Source organism: Babylonia areolata, chromosome 1 (genome assembly GCF_041734735.1).
Source record: "Babylonia areolata isolate BAREFJ2019XMU chromosome 1, ASM4173473v1, whole genome shotgun sequence".
NCBI lineage: Eukaryota > Metazoa > Mollusca > Gastropoda > Neogastropoda > Buccinidae > Babylonia > Babylonia areolata.
In genome coordinates this window covers 65185791-65201870 of record NC_134876.1, presented here as the reverse complement: position 1 = coordinate 65201870, position 16080 = coordinate 65185791, and the positions used below count along the sequence as shown (strand labels likewise).

General features: G+C 42.6%; 1 protein-coding gene across 1 annotated transcript in view; it reads right to left on the bottom strand.

Annotated features, from left to right (window-relative positions):
• Positions 1-748: 748 nt before the first annotated feature.
• Positions 749-16080, bottom strand: part of LOC143286260 (solute carrier family 15 member 1-like) — a 31779-nt gene continuing 16447 nt past the window's right edge. Inside the window, exons 11-17 of the mRNA XM_076593846.1 lie at positions 14128-14229; positions 9259-9384; positions 8045-8211; positions 5497-5628; positions 4678-4834; positions 2487-2618; positions 749-757 (exon numbers count right to left, since the gene is read on the bottom strand). Coding sequence (XP_076449961.1) covers positions 749-757; positions 2487-2618; positions 4678-4834; positions 5497-5628; positions 8045-8211; positions 9259-9384; positions 14128-14229 — 825 coding nt within the window. The remainder of the gene's footprint in view (positions 758-2486; positions 2619-4677; positions 4835-5496; positions 5629-8044; positions 8212-9258; positions 9385-14127; positions 14230-16080) is intronic.

Below are 16080 nucleotides of genomic sequence, written 5' to 3'. Positions count from 1 at the left end.
GCTACACTGAGAGTGCGACACTTTTTCTTCTTTTTTTTTCTGGCTGCAATTATATTTTGTTTTCCTATTGAAGTGGATTTCTTCTCCTGAAATTTGCCAGGAACATCCCTTTTGTTGCCGTGTTTTATTGTTTTGTTCTTGTTTTTGTTTTTTTTTGTTTTGGGTTGTTGTGTTTTTTTGCGATGAGTGCATGCTGCACACGGGACCTCGGTTTATCGTCTTATCCGAATGACTAGCGTCCAGACCACCACTTAAGGTCAAGTAGAGGGGGAGAAAATACTGGCGACTGTGGGATTCGAACCAGTGCGCTCAGATTCTCTCACTTCCCAGGCGGAAGCTTCACCACAAGGCCGACACTCCACTCCAGAGTGAGGACTGACATCCTGACCTGTGTGTAAGCTCAGTCCTATCTCAGTGAAGTGACAGCCCTTCACTGACGAGCTTAATCGTCAGCTGCAGTCCAGTTATTAAAACAAGAGGTAGTTTTTGTTCTCATTTTCTTCTTCTTCTTCTTCTGCGTTTGTGGGTTGCAACTCCCACGTTCACTCGCATGTACAAGTGGGAAATTACGTGCATGATCGTTTTATTCCACCCTGCCACGTAGGCAGCCATACTCCGTTTTGGGGGTTTTGCTTGCTGGGTATGTTCTTGTTTCCATAAACCACCGAATGCTAATATGGATTACGGGATCTTTAACGTGCGCATTTTGATCCTCTGCATGCTTGTACATACACAAGAAGTTCAGGTTCTAGCAGGTCTGCACATTCGTTGTCATGGGAGATCGGAAAATACTCCACACTTAACCCACCATGCGACGTGACCCGGGACTCGATCCCAGGCCCCTCAGATTGGAAGTCTAACGCTTTAACACTCAACAGCAACATCATCGCCATCTTCCTTCTCATCACTCATCATCAAAGTACAGAAAACAAATTTCCGACCCGACTGTATAGCGACTGATCTTGCTTTTTTCGTGTATTCATGTTTATTTACCTAATGTCTTCAATCAGCACAATGTGCTATTTTTCATTTAATTAGTGGTTGAAGTCTGTCACAGAATAAATCTGTCCGTAACAAACTCCATCTGACTGCTTTCCTCTTCTTGAAAACGGTATCAACTTTTTTCCTGCACCCTCACATTCTATCACCCCTCACCCTCTTGTGTATTAGCTTTCCTGCACCCTTCCATGCACCCCCACCCTCTTGTGTATTAGCTTTCCTGCACCCTTCCATGCACCCCCACCCTCTTGTGTATTAGCTTTCCTGCACCCTTCCATGCACCCCCACCCTCTTGTGTATTAGCATTCCTGCACCCTTCCATGCACCCCCACCCTCTTGTGTATTAGCTTTCCTGCACCCTTCCATGCACCCCCACCCTCTTGAAAATAGTAGATTAACTTTCCTGCACCCTTCCACGAACCCCCCTCCACGCCCCCCCCGCCCTCCTCTTGAAAATAGTAGATTAACTTTCCTGCACCCTTCCATGAACCCCCCTCCACGCCCCCCCCCCCCCCCCCCCCCCCCTCTTGAAAATAGTATATTAATTTTCCTGCACCCTTCCATGCAACCCCCCCCCCCCCCCCACTCTTGAAAATATTATATTAACTTTCCAGCACCTTCCATACAACCCCCCTACCCCCTCCCCCCCACCCCTCTTGAAAATAGTATATTAATTTTCCTGCACCCTTCCATGCAACCCCCCCCCCCCCCGGCCCCACTCTTGAAAATAGTATATTATTTTTCCTGCACCCTTCCATACAACCCCCCTACCCCCTTCTTGAAAATAGTATATTAACTTTCCTGCACCCTTCCATGCAATCACCCCTGTCTTGAAAATAGTATATTAACTTTCCTGCACCCTTCCATACAACCCCCCTAGCCCCCCCCCCCCCCCCCCCCCCCCTCTTGAAAATAGTATATTAACTTTCCTGCACCCTTCCATACAACTCCCTTGCCCCCTACCCCCCCCCCCTCTTGAAAATAGTATATTGACTTTCCTGCACCCTTCCATGCAACCCACCCCCCCCCTCTTGAAAATAGTGTTTCAACTTTCCTGCACCCTTCCATGCACCCCACTCCCCTTGAAAATGGTATATTAACTTTCCTGCACCCTTCCACTCTATCCTCACCCCCCACGCCCCCTTTGGAAGCTATTAACTTTCCTGCACTCCATTCAATCCTCACCCCCACTCCCATGCCCCTCTTGGAAGCAGTATTAACTTTCCTGTACCTTTCCAGGTTATCCCCCCCCCCCCGCCCCGGTCCCCCTTAAAACAGTATTAACTTTCCTGCACCCTTTCATTCTATATCCCCCACCCCTTGAAAATTGTATTAACTTTTCTGTACTCTTCCATTAATATATAATTATATACTGACCATCACCAATGACCAAACAAAAAACAAACGCGTGTGTCTCCGTGAAGCAGCACTGCTGCAGCACAAGCCTGCAAGTCTGGAAGTCTGGAATCCTCGTTCACCTCACTCACCTGTGTGTAAGCATAGGCCAGGCCTGAGATGGAGAAGAGCACCTCCCCCGTGGTGACGAGCAGGTACTGCGGAATCAAGAGGAGCATGGACAGCGAATTCTCCTTCACGTCCGTGAAGGTCTCTATCTGCACCTGCACGGCACAACAAGCAGAACAATATGTTTATGTATTGTATTGTATTGTATTGTATTGGATTGGATTGGATTGGATTGGACTGGACTGGATTGCGTTATGTTGCGTTGCGTTGCGTTGCGTTGCGTTGCGTTGCGTCGCGTCGCGTTGCCTTGTCTGGTCTTTTCTCGTATCGTATCGTGTCATATCGTGTTGTGTTGTACTACTCTTTTTTTCCTCTTTTTTTTGTTTTTTTTTTTTTTTTTGCTGCTCTCCCTTAGGAAAGCGCATGGCTACAAGGCACTTTGTAACACTTTAGGTATATAAGTTCAGGTTCAAGTCCAGTGCTCATACATGAACATCGACAATCACCCATCAATCCCTCTTACTACATAGTGATGTAGGCCTACACAGTTACCTATTCATTTCTTATCTATTAATTTACTTATATTTAAGGCCTTTCGATCAACAACGAATAACCAATCAACTTCTTTTTGAAAGTCATTTGATCTGATATATAGACAGTGTGCATACTTTCCCACTTTATACTGTGGTTTTTTTGTTGTTTTTTTTGTGTGTTTGTTTGTTTGTTTGTTTTTTAAGTTCCCCCTGAGGCTGGAATAGCAGGTTCGGATTTGGGAAAGAAAGTCAGATCAATGGCCGTATACGGGGATCGATGAGGACACTAAAGACGATGGAATCCGGGTGAATGCATGTTGAAATTTTTGCACATTTGAGTCGAACGAATGAAGTAATAAAAATAGATCCATGATGAATACATAGATAAATAAATAAATTAATTAATCAGTCAATTAAATACGGTTGCACACAACAAATACAGAATACTTTATCGTCCCCTATAATAGGTAGTCATTTGTGGCGTATGCTACATAAACAATGTACGATGATCGCAGTCATTCAATACAAAAAAAAAAGAAAAGAGAAAAAAAAAAGACATGCTTCAATTCTGCGTCGACATTAATCTCACATCATACATAGGCAATAATTATAGCACTAGTAATGACAATCATGCATAACATATTTAACGATCACAGTAAGAGAACAGGTGTAGAATATAAACACTGTAATAAAAACAACATGTACACGCATAACACCAAACACTTGATCTCAAATATCATACCGTAATTAAACATATACATACACACACAGAACACAGAATACTTTATATTTAAACATCACACACTGATTTAATTGAGGACAGATATACAGATATTGCGTGTGGATCTTTTTCTGCTCGGCGAGTCAATGCGGCTTTTCTCTGCTTGTTTCACCCCTCTCTGAATGGCCGATTTCCAGGGTCCACGTGAGTCTGCAATGCTTTCCTAGGACAGCACATCAATATCTGTACTTGTTTGGTTCCGTTTGCAAGCGTCTTTGAATCTTAGTCGGGGGCGGCAATGGGGCCTAGATCCCTCTGATAATTCGCCGCACAGCAGATCTTTAGGGATTCGGCCTTCATCCACTCGGCGAACATGACCGAGCCTGCGAAGACGGCGTTGACTCAGAAAGGCGAAGACAGTTGGCAAGCCTGCACGCTCGAGCACTTCAGTGTTTGGGATCTTGTCCTGCCATCGGATTCAAAGAATGCGTCTGAGGCATCGGAGATGGAATTTGTTTAGTCTCTTCTCTTGGGCGGAATATGTGGTCCATGTTTCACTCGAGTAGTGTAGGGTGCGTCTTAGTGTTCACCGTCAAAGGTTTTGTTTGACCACACCCTCTTGTGAAGTTTGGACAAGACCGCGGCGGCCTTCGCAATTCTTGAGTGGATCTCTGGCTCGAGGGAAAGATTCGAAGTTATTGTCGACCCCAGATACTGAACCGGTCAACGAGTTCAGCTCGTGGCTCCCGATGTGGATTGTTGGGGGAGAGTTAGTGCCCTGTACCATCACTTCCGTTTTCTTCAGGCTGATGGCGAGGCCAAATTCGTTCTTTATAAAAGATATCACACTGTGATTTGATAAAGATAGATATACACATATGACGGAACACACAGAACACAGAATGCTGTACAATAATCTGAAAAATAAAGAAAAAGAAAAAAGGAGAAAGACCAACTTACATCATTTAGATCCATGTTGGTATGGGAATCAATGAGTGCCACAGTGTACACCCCTCCCCCGCCCACATTGAAGCTCTTGCCCACTTTCTGCCAGCCCCCGTCGTCCAGTTTGTCCGGGATCGTGCCGTTGTTCACGGTTGGGAAAGACACTTCGTAACTGTGTAGGAGTAAAACCAGCCCACTCATGCTCAGCACGTTTGTCAGAATCATCTCAATAATGATAATAATAGTAACAATAATAATGATAATGACAAGATAATTAAAAAAAAAGTATGTATACTAGTCAGTCGTGTCTGACTATGACCACAGAACAGCAGAGGAGGCATCCGCTGTCCTGACTATCTGGGCTAGAATTTGATTACAGAGGAGAGTGTCTTGCCCAAGTTATATCCCCACTCTCTGGGCCAAGAGGGTTTTTGGACAGTCGGCGTTGACATAGTTCCCTAAGGTCAATTAGTCCCCAGGGCTGCAGCACTAAGAGCCAGTACAATCTTTCCTCCTACTAGTTTGAGAGTCATAGTCCTTCACAAAAGACTAAGCTGTTAATGACTTCACACTGCAGTGGGAAAAAACAAACATTGATCGTACAGCTCTCAGTTTGCTATTGGCTAAACTGTAAGCTTATGTCAATCTGTGATATAAGCCAAACGTTGGTTCTTTCAATATCATATCAATCATAATAACAATGGCGCAAAACTCCCTACACAGTTGGCTGTAAGCGCCTCCAAGAAACAGAAGAAGAAAAAGAAAAAGGAGCAGATGATTATGAAAACCTTTCTGAACAGTGAATTCTTAAACTTTTTGACTCTCCTGACTGACCTTCCCGGCTCAAAGACGTTGAAGAGAGTGGCGTTGTCCAGGCTGACCTCCATGACGGTCGGGTTCCCTTGACCCCGGACCGAAGACACCCTCAACTTGGCTACGTCCACCCACGCCAACAGGTGTAGAAAACTGGAGACAGAGTGGGGAGAGTGATGGAGAGAGTGAACACCGAACACTGAAACGTTTTAATTTTCGTTAGCTGAATAGCCTTTGTGACATGGGGGTACACAGTTTTTTCCATCCTTCTTGTGAATCAAAAGTACATAAAACGACTGCAAAAAATAAAGTTGTATTTCAAACATTATTTTGCACATTTACACATCGAACTTTAATCACACACTAACAAGAGAGAGAGAGAGAGAGAGTGTGTGTATGTGTGTGTGTGTGTGTGTGTGTGTTTGTGTGTGTGTGTGTGCTACCCGCTGAATTGTCGCTGGCGATAATTTGGCGGAGCTCAGTTAACCGCTGAATTGTCGCCGATCGGCGACGATGCAGCTTATCCGCCACAAATAAGCGGTTACCTAGTAAACGTCAAATCGTCGCCGTTTGTTTTGCTGTGTGCTGACGATGTTGAAGACGAAAAGGAAGCCAAGAACGTATAAGAAAGACAGTAATGAAGAAGCAGGGAATGAAAGAAAGAAAAAGATAGCAATGAGGTAAGAAATTGGGGAAGGAAGTAAGGAAAGAAAGAGAAAAGAAAGAAAGGTAACTTAGATAAGAAAAGAAAATGACAGAAGAAAAAGAGTAAACCACGAAATGAAGGGAGAGAAAGAAGAAATGAAATAATTAGCTAAAGAAAGAAAGAAAAAAAAAGAGAGATAAAAAGTAGGAAAGATAATTGCATGTTTGTATACAAGAGATTAGTGGGATCAGTCCTATGTCCCCCTTGGTCTATGTTACCCCAAATATTCTTTCACTCAGGTCTAGTTCCCCCAATGTCTGTGTTCCTCTAGATCTATGTCCCTCCTAATATATGTTTTTCGGCTCTTTGTTTCCCCAGGTCTATATTCCCACGGGTGTGTGTTCCCCCAAGTCTATATTACTCCTGGTCCAGAACCACCGCTGACCACTGTATCTTATGCAATATCAATACTTTTTAACCTGCTTTGACCACTGACCACTACTGACTGCTGACCACCGATGATCACTGACTCACTACCGACTGCTACTGACCACTTGCCACCGCTGGCCAGATCTGACCGCTGATCACCGACCTCGGCTGACCACTGACCACTACTGACCACCAATGACCATTACTAACCACTACAGACCACTGACCACTGCTGACCACTACTGACTGCTTCTAACCGCTGACCACTACTGACCACAGACCACTGCTGACCACTACTGACCGCTGACCACCACTGGCTACTACTAACCACTTGTATAGACATATATATATATATATATATATATATATATATATATATATATATATATATATATATACACACACATATGCTGATGAACGATGAAGAGAGGAGAGAGGAGAGAGAAAAAAAGAGTACCTGACATATCCTGTTCCATTCAAGCTTTTGTTCATTTTATCTGCGATCTGAAACACAGAGACTTGATTAAATAACAACAGCAACAAACAATGGCAGAATGTGGATACGGTTTGAAGCCTTCAAGGCTACTGCAAGGCATCTACCAAACCCAACTCAAGACTTAGGTATTTGGAACAAAGAACAATCAGAGAGAGAGAGAGAGAGAGAGAGAGAGTGTGTGTGTGTGTGTTGTATGTGTGTATGTGAGAGAGAGAGAGAGAGAGAGAGAGAGGATGGGGTGGGAGAGAGAGAAAGAGAGAGAGAGAGAGATGCAGACAGACAGACATGCAGACAGACAAACGGACAGCAGTAGAGACAGAGAGAGACAGGGACAGACGGACAAAGGAGACAGACAAGGCAGATGGAGAGACAGACAAAAACTGATAGCTTCAGTTCAACTTTCAATTTCAAGGAGATGTCAAAACGTGGACACTGATCCATACATGCTACACCACATCTGCTTTAAAAATGAATAGATAGATAAATAAATAAATAAATGGAGCAGATACCTGAGAATCAGAATAACTTCATTATCTCAGTAGATAAAATTACACGTGGCGACGTTTGTGGTACATACAGATTACACGCAAAACGGTCAAATTTGACATACTATACATAAGAAAATTACACTCAGCTCATAGAACAGCGAGTCCGATAAAAAAAACAGCAAAAAAAACTTACTCTCCCCTATTCAAAACACACATAAACACGCGCGCGTGCGCACCTCCATCCGTATGCAAGCACCCATGCACACTTAGTGTATATGCACATGCACAACGTATCAAATAAATATATAGTGGTGAACTCAATGTGAATGAATACTAATCTGTAAAACACAGAATAACTTGATCATCTCAGTAGAGAAACTATGTGTGTCAAAGTCTGTATGACAAATGTATAACATACAGACAGTGATACCTGACATTCGAAATAAACCCAAAGCGCTGGTCAGGCATCGAGAGCCTACCCTCCTATGTCCGAATAAAACTTGAACTAACAAGAGCCGTACCACGAGCACGTTGATCTTGCCGGGCTGGGCGACGACCACCAGTCTGAAGGCCGAGCGGTCAGTCAGGTTGGCCGGAGCGGAGGCCTGCATCCCTGTCGTTGGGCAGGTTACCTTCACGTCCTTCATCCCCGGTGACACCCGCTGGAATTCCGTCTGCTGCAAAAGACAAGCAGTAAGCAACAACATCACTGGTCATCGTCATCATCGTCACCATCACCATCATCGTCGTCGTTGTCCGTTGTCAGCATCATCAGCTGCAATCGCCATCCCCGAGACGTCAAACACGCTGAGAGATACACTACGTATGTATGACAGTCAGTTGTGTCCGACTATAACCATAAGAACAGCAGAGGAGGCAACTGCTGTCCTGACTATATAGGGCTAGAATTTGAGGAGAGTATCTTGCCCAAATTACATCTCCGCTCTCTCGGCCAAGAGGGTTTCAGGACGGTCGGCGCTGGGATGGTTCACCATACAGATACCGATAGTGGTGGTCAGGAAAGTTGATCGACTCACTCAAAAGGCGCATCCGTCAAGTGGATGACCTTCGACTGTGTGGGTCCCAGTCTTCTCATTTGATTTGAGCCCATAGCTCACTCAACTCTGGGTAGAAGCTGGCCTTGTGCCGACAAAATAAATAAATAAATAAAAATCTCTGCTGGGGCTCGAACCCGCGTTCTCCCAACTGTCAGTCCATGACGCTAACCACTTCGCCACGGCGGTTGGCTCGAAACGTGCTTTGTACAACAACGCACTTTAGCAACGATGATATGAATCGCCTAAAAAAAACAACAAACAAACAAAAAAACAAAAACAAAAAAAACCAACAACAACAACCAAAAAACCAATATCTAATGGCGTGAAGAACTGATTTAGATTTAATACAAATTAGAATCTGAAATAAAGTTTTAGGAAAAGAGATCACAAGGTTTAGCGCCATTTGAATTGCTATGTTCAGCAGTTAACATGGACTTATTCTCTCCCAGGTAAAATGAATCTTAAAGCTTAAGGTGTGGAATAATGAAAGCAACACCAGCTCTCGTTATTTACAACTGAGCCGTGTGTGTGTGTGTGTGTGTGTGTGTGTTGCTCGCGAGCACGGGCTCGAGCGCGTCGGTGTGTGTATGCAGACTCTATGCAACAATTTTGGCAGGTGACACATATAATCGTTTTGTGGCGTAACAGAGTGACGTTATTACTCACGCCAAAAGGCGTGACGGTCCCTTCAAAGAAAGGCGACGGCTCGCCGTGAACGTTGATCTGACAATCCAAGGTGTTCATGACGGTGTAGCCAGCTTGGCCGTCCTCCAGGGGTTTTTCGGAAGCATCCTGGTGTGACAAAGAAAAGCTCTTGTCAATGTTTCTGTCAGTCTGTCGATGTCTGCTCTTGTCTATATGTGTGTAATACAAGCTGGTATGTATGGCCACTTAACAAGGTCCACTGGCCTTGATAAAACAGTGCTTTCATTAAGGAACTGTTGAGAGGGAGAGGGACGGTGGGGGGGGGGGGGGGGGGGGTGGACACAAAAAACAAAAAACATCGACGAAACAAAACAACAACAACAACCAAATTTTGTAGAATAGACAGAAACCAAGGCTTTGACACACAACCGAAAGACCCGGATGAATCTGGTAAACAGTTCTATGCAGCACCCTGATGACTTCACAGAGTTGAGAGAAGAAGAAGAAGAAGAAGAAGAAGAAGAAGAAGACAAAGAAGAAGAAGAAGACGAAGGAGACAACGAACAAGATAAGCGTACTCATATATAGGCAATTTATTGTATTAGCACACGTATATAGGTTAAGCTAATGTGATACATGATACATATTAAGAATTCTGGCATAAAAGGAAAAGTTTTGTGAATGTATTACCCACCTGTGTCTTTGCATGAATTATATTAGCATACGTATATAATCTAATTCAATCTCACAACCGACACATATCAAGAATCCTGGTGTGACAAAGAAATGTTTTGTGATTGTTTTGCCCATAATTATATTTGTAAGAATCATAGGATTCTACTTATACATGGTAATTTAATCTGAAACGAGACACATCCTATTTTTAAATGACGGACGATAAATGACAAATATTCTGATCTGGATGATGAAAGCCGTAAATATCATGTTTCATAGCGAACAACAATACCATTCAAGGCAACTGATCATTACATCTACGTATTTCCAAACTGTGAATTAAATTCCTGTTACGTTTATCATTGACTAATTACTCTCTGTCGCTCACCCTGTCTCTGTCTATCACACACACACACACACACACACACACACACACACACACACATACCCTTCACACACACACACACACGCGCGCGCACACACACACACACATTACCATCATGAAATCAAAATAAGACTCCCTTTCATCGCTGAAACATAAAAATACATTCAACAGAAGGAAAGGGAAATACAAACAGCAAGAGTACACATACATCTATCTGAGATTGCAGAACGGCAGCCACGACGAACGCCAGTCCACAAAACACCATACCCACCACAATGCGATTCAATGCTCTGAAAATCATTGATGAATGGAACCTGGTTCAAAACTGACAGCGCTAAAACGCACGCACGCACACACGCACGCACGCACGCACGCGCGCGCACACACACACACACACTCCGTCATACACACACACATACAACATTCACATGCACACACGTACATGTACTCATATACACACATACAAACACTCTCACATAAACACACACACTCACTTGTACACATATACACACCGTTTACATACACGTACACACTCACTCAAAATTCACACACACACATACACGCGCGTATACATGGACACAAACACACACTCGCATATACACTAACACACAAACACACACAACTTACATATATATGCACACACACACACACACACACACATATATATATATATATATATACAGAGAGAGAGAGAGAGACAAACACAGGAAAACACACACACACACACCCTATCCTACATACCACACTACACCCCCCCCCCCCCCCCACACACACACCTCCCCCTCCCCCGCACCTCCCACACATATCGATTCATCCATTCACATATAACTAACCTGTTGCCAATGCCACAGGAGTTCATGCAGGGATATATCACTCTCTCAAAGATGGGAATAAACAGGATGATGAACAGTGGGTTCAACACTTGCATCTGGTCTGGTTTCACGCGACCAATAAATGCCTGCCAGTCAACAGACAGTGGATCAGTCAACTGAATTCGAGTTAAAACCTGAAAACTCAAATCAAGCCATTAAAAAAATAAAATGAAATTAGAAATAAAACAACAACAACAACAACCGCTAGCAAGCAGTATGAACAAATGAGGCAACTTTGACACCATGTTAGTGACACTGATCTTTTTGACGTCAGTGTGAGCCATGTCATTCACAGTATCAATTTGCGAATAGGGCTGGACGGATGCAAAACCTATGCCCATTTTCCATTAAATGCAATCTATGACCTTCACCTTTACCCTCGTATCTTTGGGTCGGATGTTTGACCTCACCACTAACAACAGTTGTACCAAATTCGTTACACTTTGGCTGCAAGATCTGACCTCTGTCACGCTAGGAAAAAACCAAAGTGTAATTATGCGAAATGGATGCAAGTCCCGTGGCCCTTTCTTGCGAACATGCTTCTCTCTCTCAGTCTGTCTCTTATCATTATTAGGACAAAACCGATTGAATTTCTATTAATGTCAATCATACATAATATCTTGAACGCATATTTTCATAACTCCTGGGATTGGCTCCCGAGCCGGGGCGCATTATCACTATTACCACAAAGCTACCACTCCACACGCAGTCTTCCACCATGCATTTATAATACAACATACGAATGTCCCATCGAGCGCCGATGCTTGTAAGGTCCATCTTGAGCCCTGGAATGAATTAAAAAAAGCATATTTCACATAGCAGTACACACACACACACACACACACATGTATGTATATATGTTGGTGTCTCCCGTCGGACCGACGGATGAGTAGGCAGGCAGGTTTATCTGTCGGTATGTGTCCTCATATGAGAGAAGAGGCCGATTCTAGATGCGCAGCACTTCCCACAGGTGTTGCCAGGGAAAACGTCTCCAGAAGTTCAGCCCTGCTTCCTTCGCTCACGCTTCTCCTTAATGGCCAGCGTTCTCTTGTTTTCAAACGTTTTATGCCACTAGAGCACAGCATCCTCCAGCGAGAGCGGTCAAGGGCATCAGTTTCCCAGGAAGCGATGTCTATGTCACAGGCTTCGAGGTTTGTCTTCAAACCGCTTGCAGGTCTTCTAAGTTCGCAGTGGCCTTCCTTCAGCTAGCCATACAAGAGTTTTGCTACCTGGGCAGCACCCTGTATATATATATATATATATATATGTATGTATATATATACACACACATATATCTATATATATATATATATATGTGTGTGTGTGTGTGTGTACATATACATGGGGTCATGACAAAATCACTTGGGCTGGTCACCTGATTATGGAAACTTGGTTTGCATATCACGACTCGAGTGAATATGGTGCTTGAAGGAATATTGTTTGTTTGTTGTTTTTTTTTTTGTTTGTTGTTGTTGTTTCTTTGTTTGCTTTTTTTTTTTTTTTATCTAATATGTCTGGCTCGATTTCGTGTGTGTGTGTGTGTGTGTGTGTGTGTGTGCGTGTCTGTGTATATGTGGGTGTCTGTGTGTGTAATGCGAAACAATTGTTAAGCGTGTCAATAACTGCCAGGGTGTGTGTGTGTGTGTGTGCATTGATGAAGAGGTGGCTAGAATTTCGTTTTGATTTGCCACATGACGGCAACATTAACGACGATGAAAAAACGGTGATAGAAAAGGAAAGTTATGTCGCGCGCTGCTCAACCGATGTGATCATGGAAATCCTGATCAGGATTGCTCACTATCAAGTACATCGGCACTCAGTCAAAGTGTGTGTGTGTGTGTGTGTGTGTGTGTGTGTGTTGTAACATTGTAAAGTAGCCTTCAGGGCCCGGATTGGACTCATCAGCCACCGATCTTCCACCTGATATTTGAAGCCATGGTCATCTTCGAATTTGAAGGACGAACATCATTGTAAAATATTTGGGTTGTTTGTTTTTGTTTTTGTTTTTTTTGGGGTGTGTGGGGGGGCGGGGTAGGTGGGGGAGGGGATGTGTGGGTATGGAAATGAGAGAGAGTGTGTGCGAGCGTTTGTGTATGGAACAACATGTGGTGCCTAGTAGTGGAGAACAACAACTGCACGTAGTAGCTATGGCCGTTACATCTGCAATCATTTCTGTAGCATTTCTTTCCCTCAAAATACAGAGATATCATTTATTTCTTTTCAAAATATATTCTGTGTATTTTTTTTTAACAGGGGTTATCTTCCCAGGATTGTGAGTTATCTCATCCTATCAACATTGGGTATATGATAATTATATTCTCCATTCATTTTCCATCAACAGAAGTGTACTTTTGAATATCTTTCAGCATCATTGGAAGTTTTGCGAATTTTTTTGTGTGTGAAGCTTTTTTTTTTTTTTTTTGGAAAACAATTACAAACAGTTCCCGGATTTAAAGGTTGATGCAATTACGTGCCGGTTTATGTTGTGTTGTATCCTCTCTCTCTCTCTCTCCCTCCCTCTCTCTCTTTGTTTGTGTGTGTGTTTGTGTGTATGTGTGTGTGTGTGAAAGAGAGACAGACAGACATAGAGATAGAGAGAGAGAGAGAGAGAGAGAGAGAGAGCGGAAGAGAGAGACAGAGACAGAAAAAAAAAAGAATTATATGATTTAATTACTGAAAGCCATAGAACCACGATACAATTTACATGTGTTACTATGAGAATCTAAACACCACGAGTACAATGATTTTCGAAAGAGAAAGAGAGAGACAGAGTGAGAGAGACAGACAGAGACAGAGATACAGACACACACATGCATGCACGCAGAGAGAGAGACAGAGAGAGAGAGAGAGAGAGAGAGAGAGGTATATATATATATATATATAGAGAGAGAGAGAGAGAGAGACAGAGACAGACAGACAGACAGACAGACATGCAGAAGAAGAAGAAGAGGATAGAACCTGTTGATTGAAGAGAGCCCAGAAGATGGGGAGGGGCAAGAAGAGCCAGAGGATTTTCTTCACTTGATCCACATCCTTCACGAAACTCTGGGCCTTGTTTTTCTGTTGCACACCAGCACAAAGATCCAGACAAAGTCACAATAATTATTAGCCGCTAAATTTGACCACCACAGACCAATACAAACAGATAGGCCCAGTTTGCAATCAGGTGAACATGGTGCAGTATAGCCCGTATGACACCAAAACAGAAATTCTTTTCTTATTCGTTTAACTCAAACTGTTGTTGCTGTTGTTGTTGTCGGTATATACAAAGAAATAATGTTGCAAACGAAAACTGAAATGTGTAACATTAAATATTTTGATTCTTTTCGTTCTCATTGAAGTGAAACTTTATCATCGTTGTTGTTGTTGTTGTATGTTACATCGAAGATTGGTGCAAAAGGAAAATTGAAATGTGTTGCATGAAGGAGTTATTATTCTATTGTCTTTGAGACTGTACTACAGAGATAAACATGCACACAACAAATAGATCTGAATATGGGACACCAAAAACATTTAACCATCTGACAGCTTGATAAAATAAGATGAGTGACGCATGAATTCAAAGTGCATTTACTTCTTTAAATAACCTTTCTACTTTTTTTCTTCTTGTTTGTTTGTTTTTTGTTTGTTTTCAAAATGATCATGTACAAAAAATACAAAACAAATATATATGGAAAGCAAGGGTAGAAACGTGTGTTCCCTGGCCTGTGCCATCTGAACGTCCCCACCCCCCTTTTACCGGAAGCAATTCACAACGACATAAAACCGAAAAGCGAACAACCAGAATACTTTTTCTTCCTCTTCTTCGTTCGTGGGCTGCAACATCCACGTTCACTTGTATGTACACGAGTGGGCTTTTACGTGTATGACCGTTTTCAACCCGCCATACTCCGTTTTCGGGGGTAGAATACTTGATGAAAAGTATTACAAATCAAAGGGAAGAATGTGTGTACATGAACTGCTTTGCAGGCACAGACAGGTATCTATCTATCTATATATTGGTTGTTTTTTTTTGTTGTTTTTTAAACTAACGCTTACTGGCTGGTGTGTCATGGTGACAACTGTTGTTATCATATTGATGTGTCCTGTTATTTGATTGTCATGAGTTGGCTTGACGTTTACGTTCTCTCGCGTTGTCAGAATGAAAATGACTTAAATGGCAAGGAAGCAACCAATCATACACCAAATGCGCAAAAGGAATGCACACACACACACACACACACACACACACACACACAAGAAAAGAAATAAAGGCTAACGGCCACCAAGGACTGATAGAATGATTCCCAGTTAATGTAAGTTTCAGTCTCAGTAGCTCAAGGAGGCGTCACTGCGTTCGGACAAATCCATATACGCTACACCACATCTGCCAAGCAGATGCCTGACCAGCAGCGTAACCCAACGCTGCAAATAGTCAATGCCTTCATACTGAGTGTAACACACAACATTCTTTCTACGCCTGAAGACACTTTCTTAAAGTTATATTTAGGATTAGTGAAATGTCTAAAAAAAAAATTGTATTTAGGATTAGTGAAATGTCTAAAAAAAAAAATTGTATTTAGGATTAGTGAAATGTCTAAAAAAAAAAAAAAAAAAAAAAAAAAAAAAAAAAAAAAAAAAAAAAGAGATTCCCCCCCCCCCCTATCAAATTCAGATTGAAGACCCACTATATGACATATTTTGTTGCTCTTGGCAGATGTATGCTTCAGTGTAACGTTCATAAAAATTAGAATGGGTTATTATTGTAGCAGACAATCAGAAAATAATTTCTGCAATTAACATGTCAATTTGCAAGGTAACAGTTTTAAACTTTTGTGAAAAAGAGATTTAAAAATCGAGAATAATATGACTGGAGACACGTTTATTGCTCCGACACGGGTTTTTGTGCACGGTCATAATGATGGAATATGT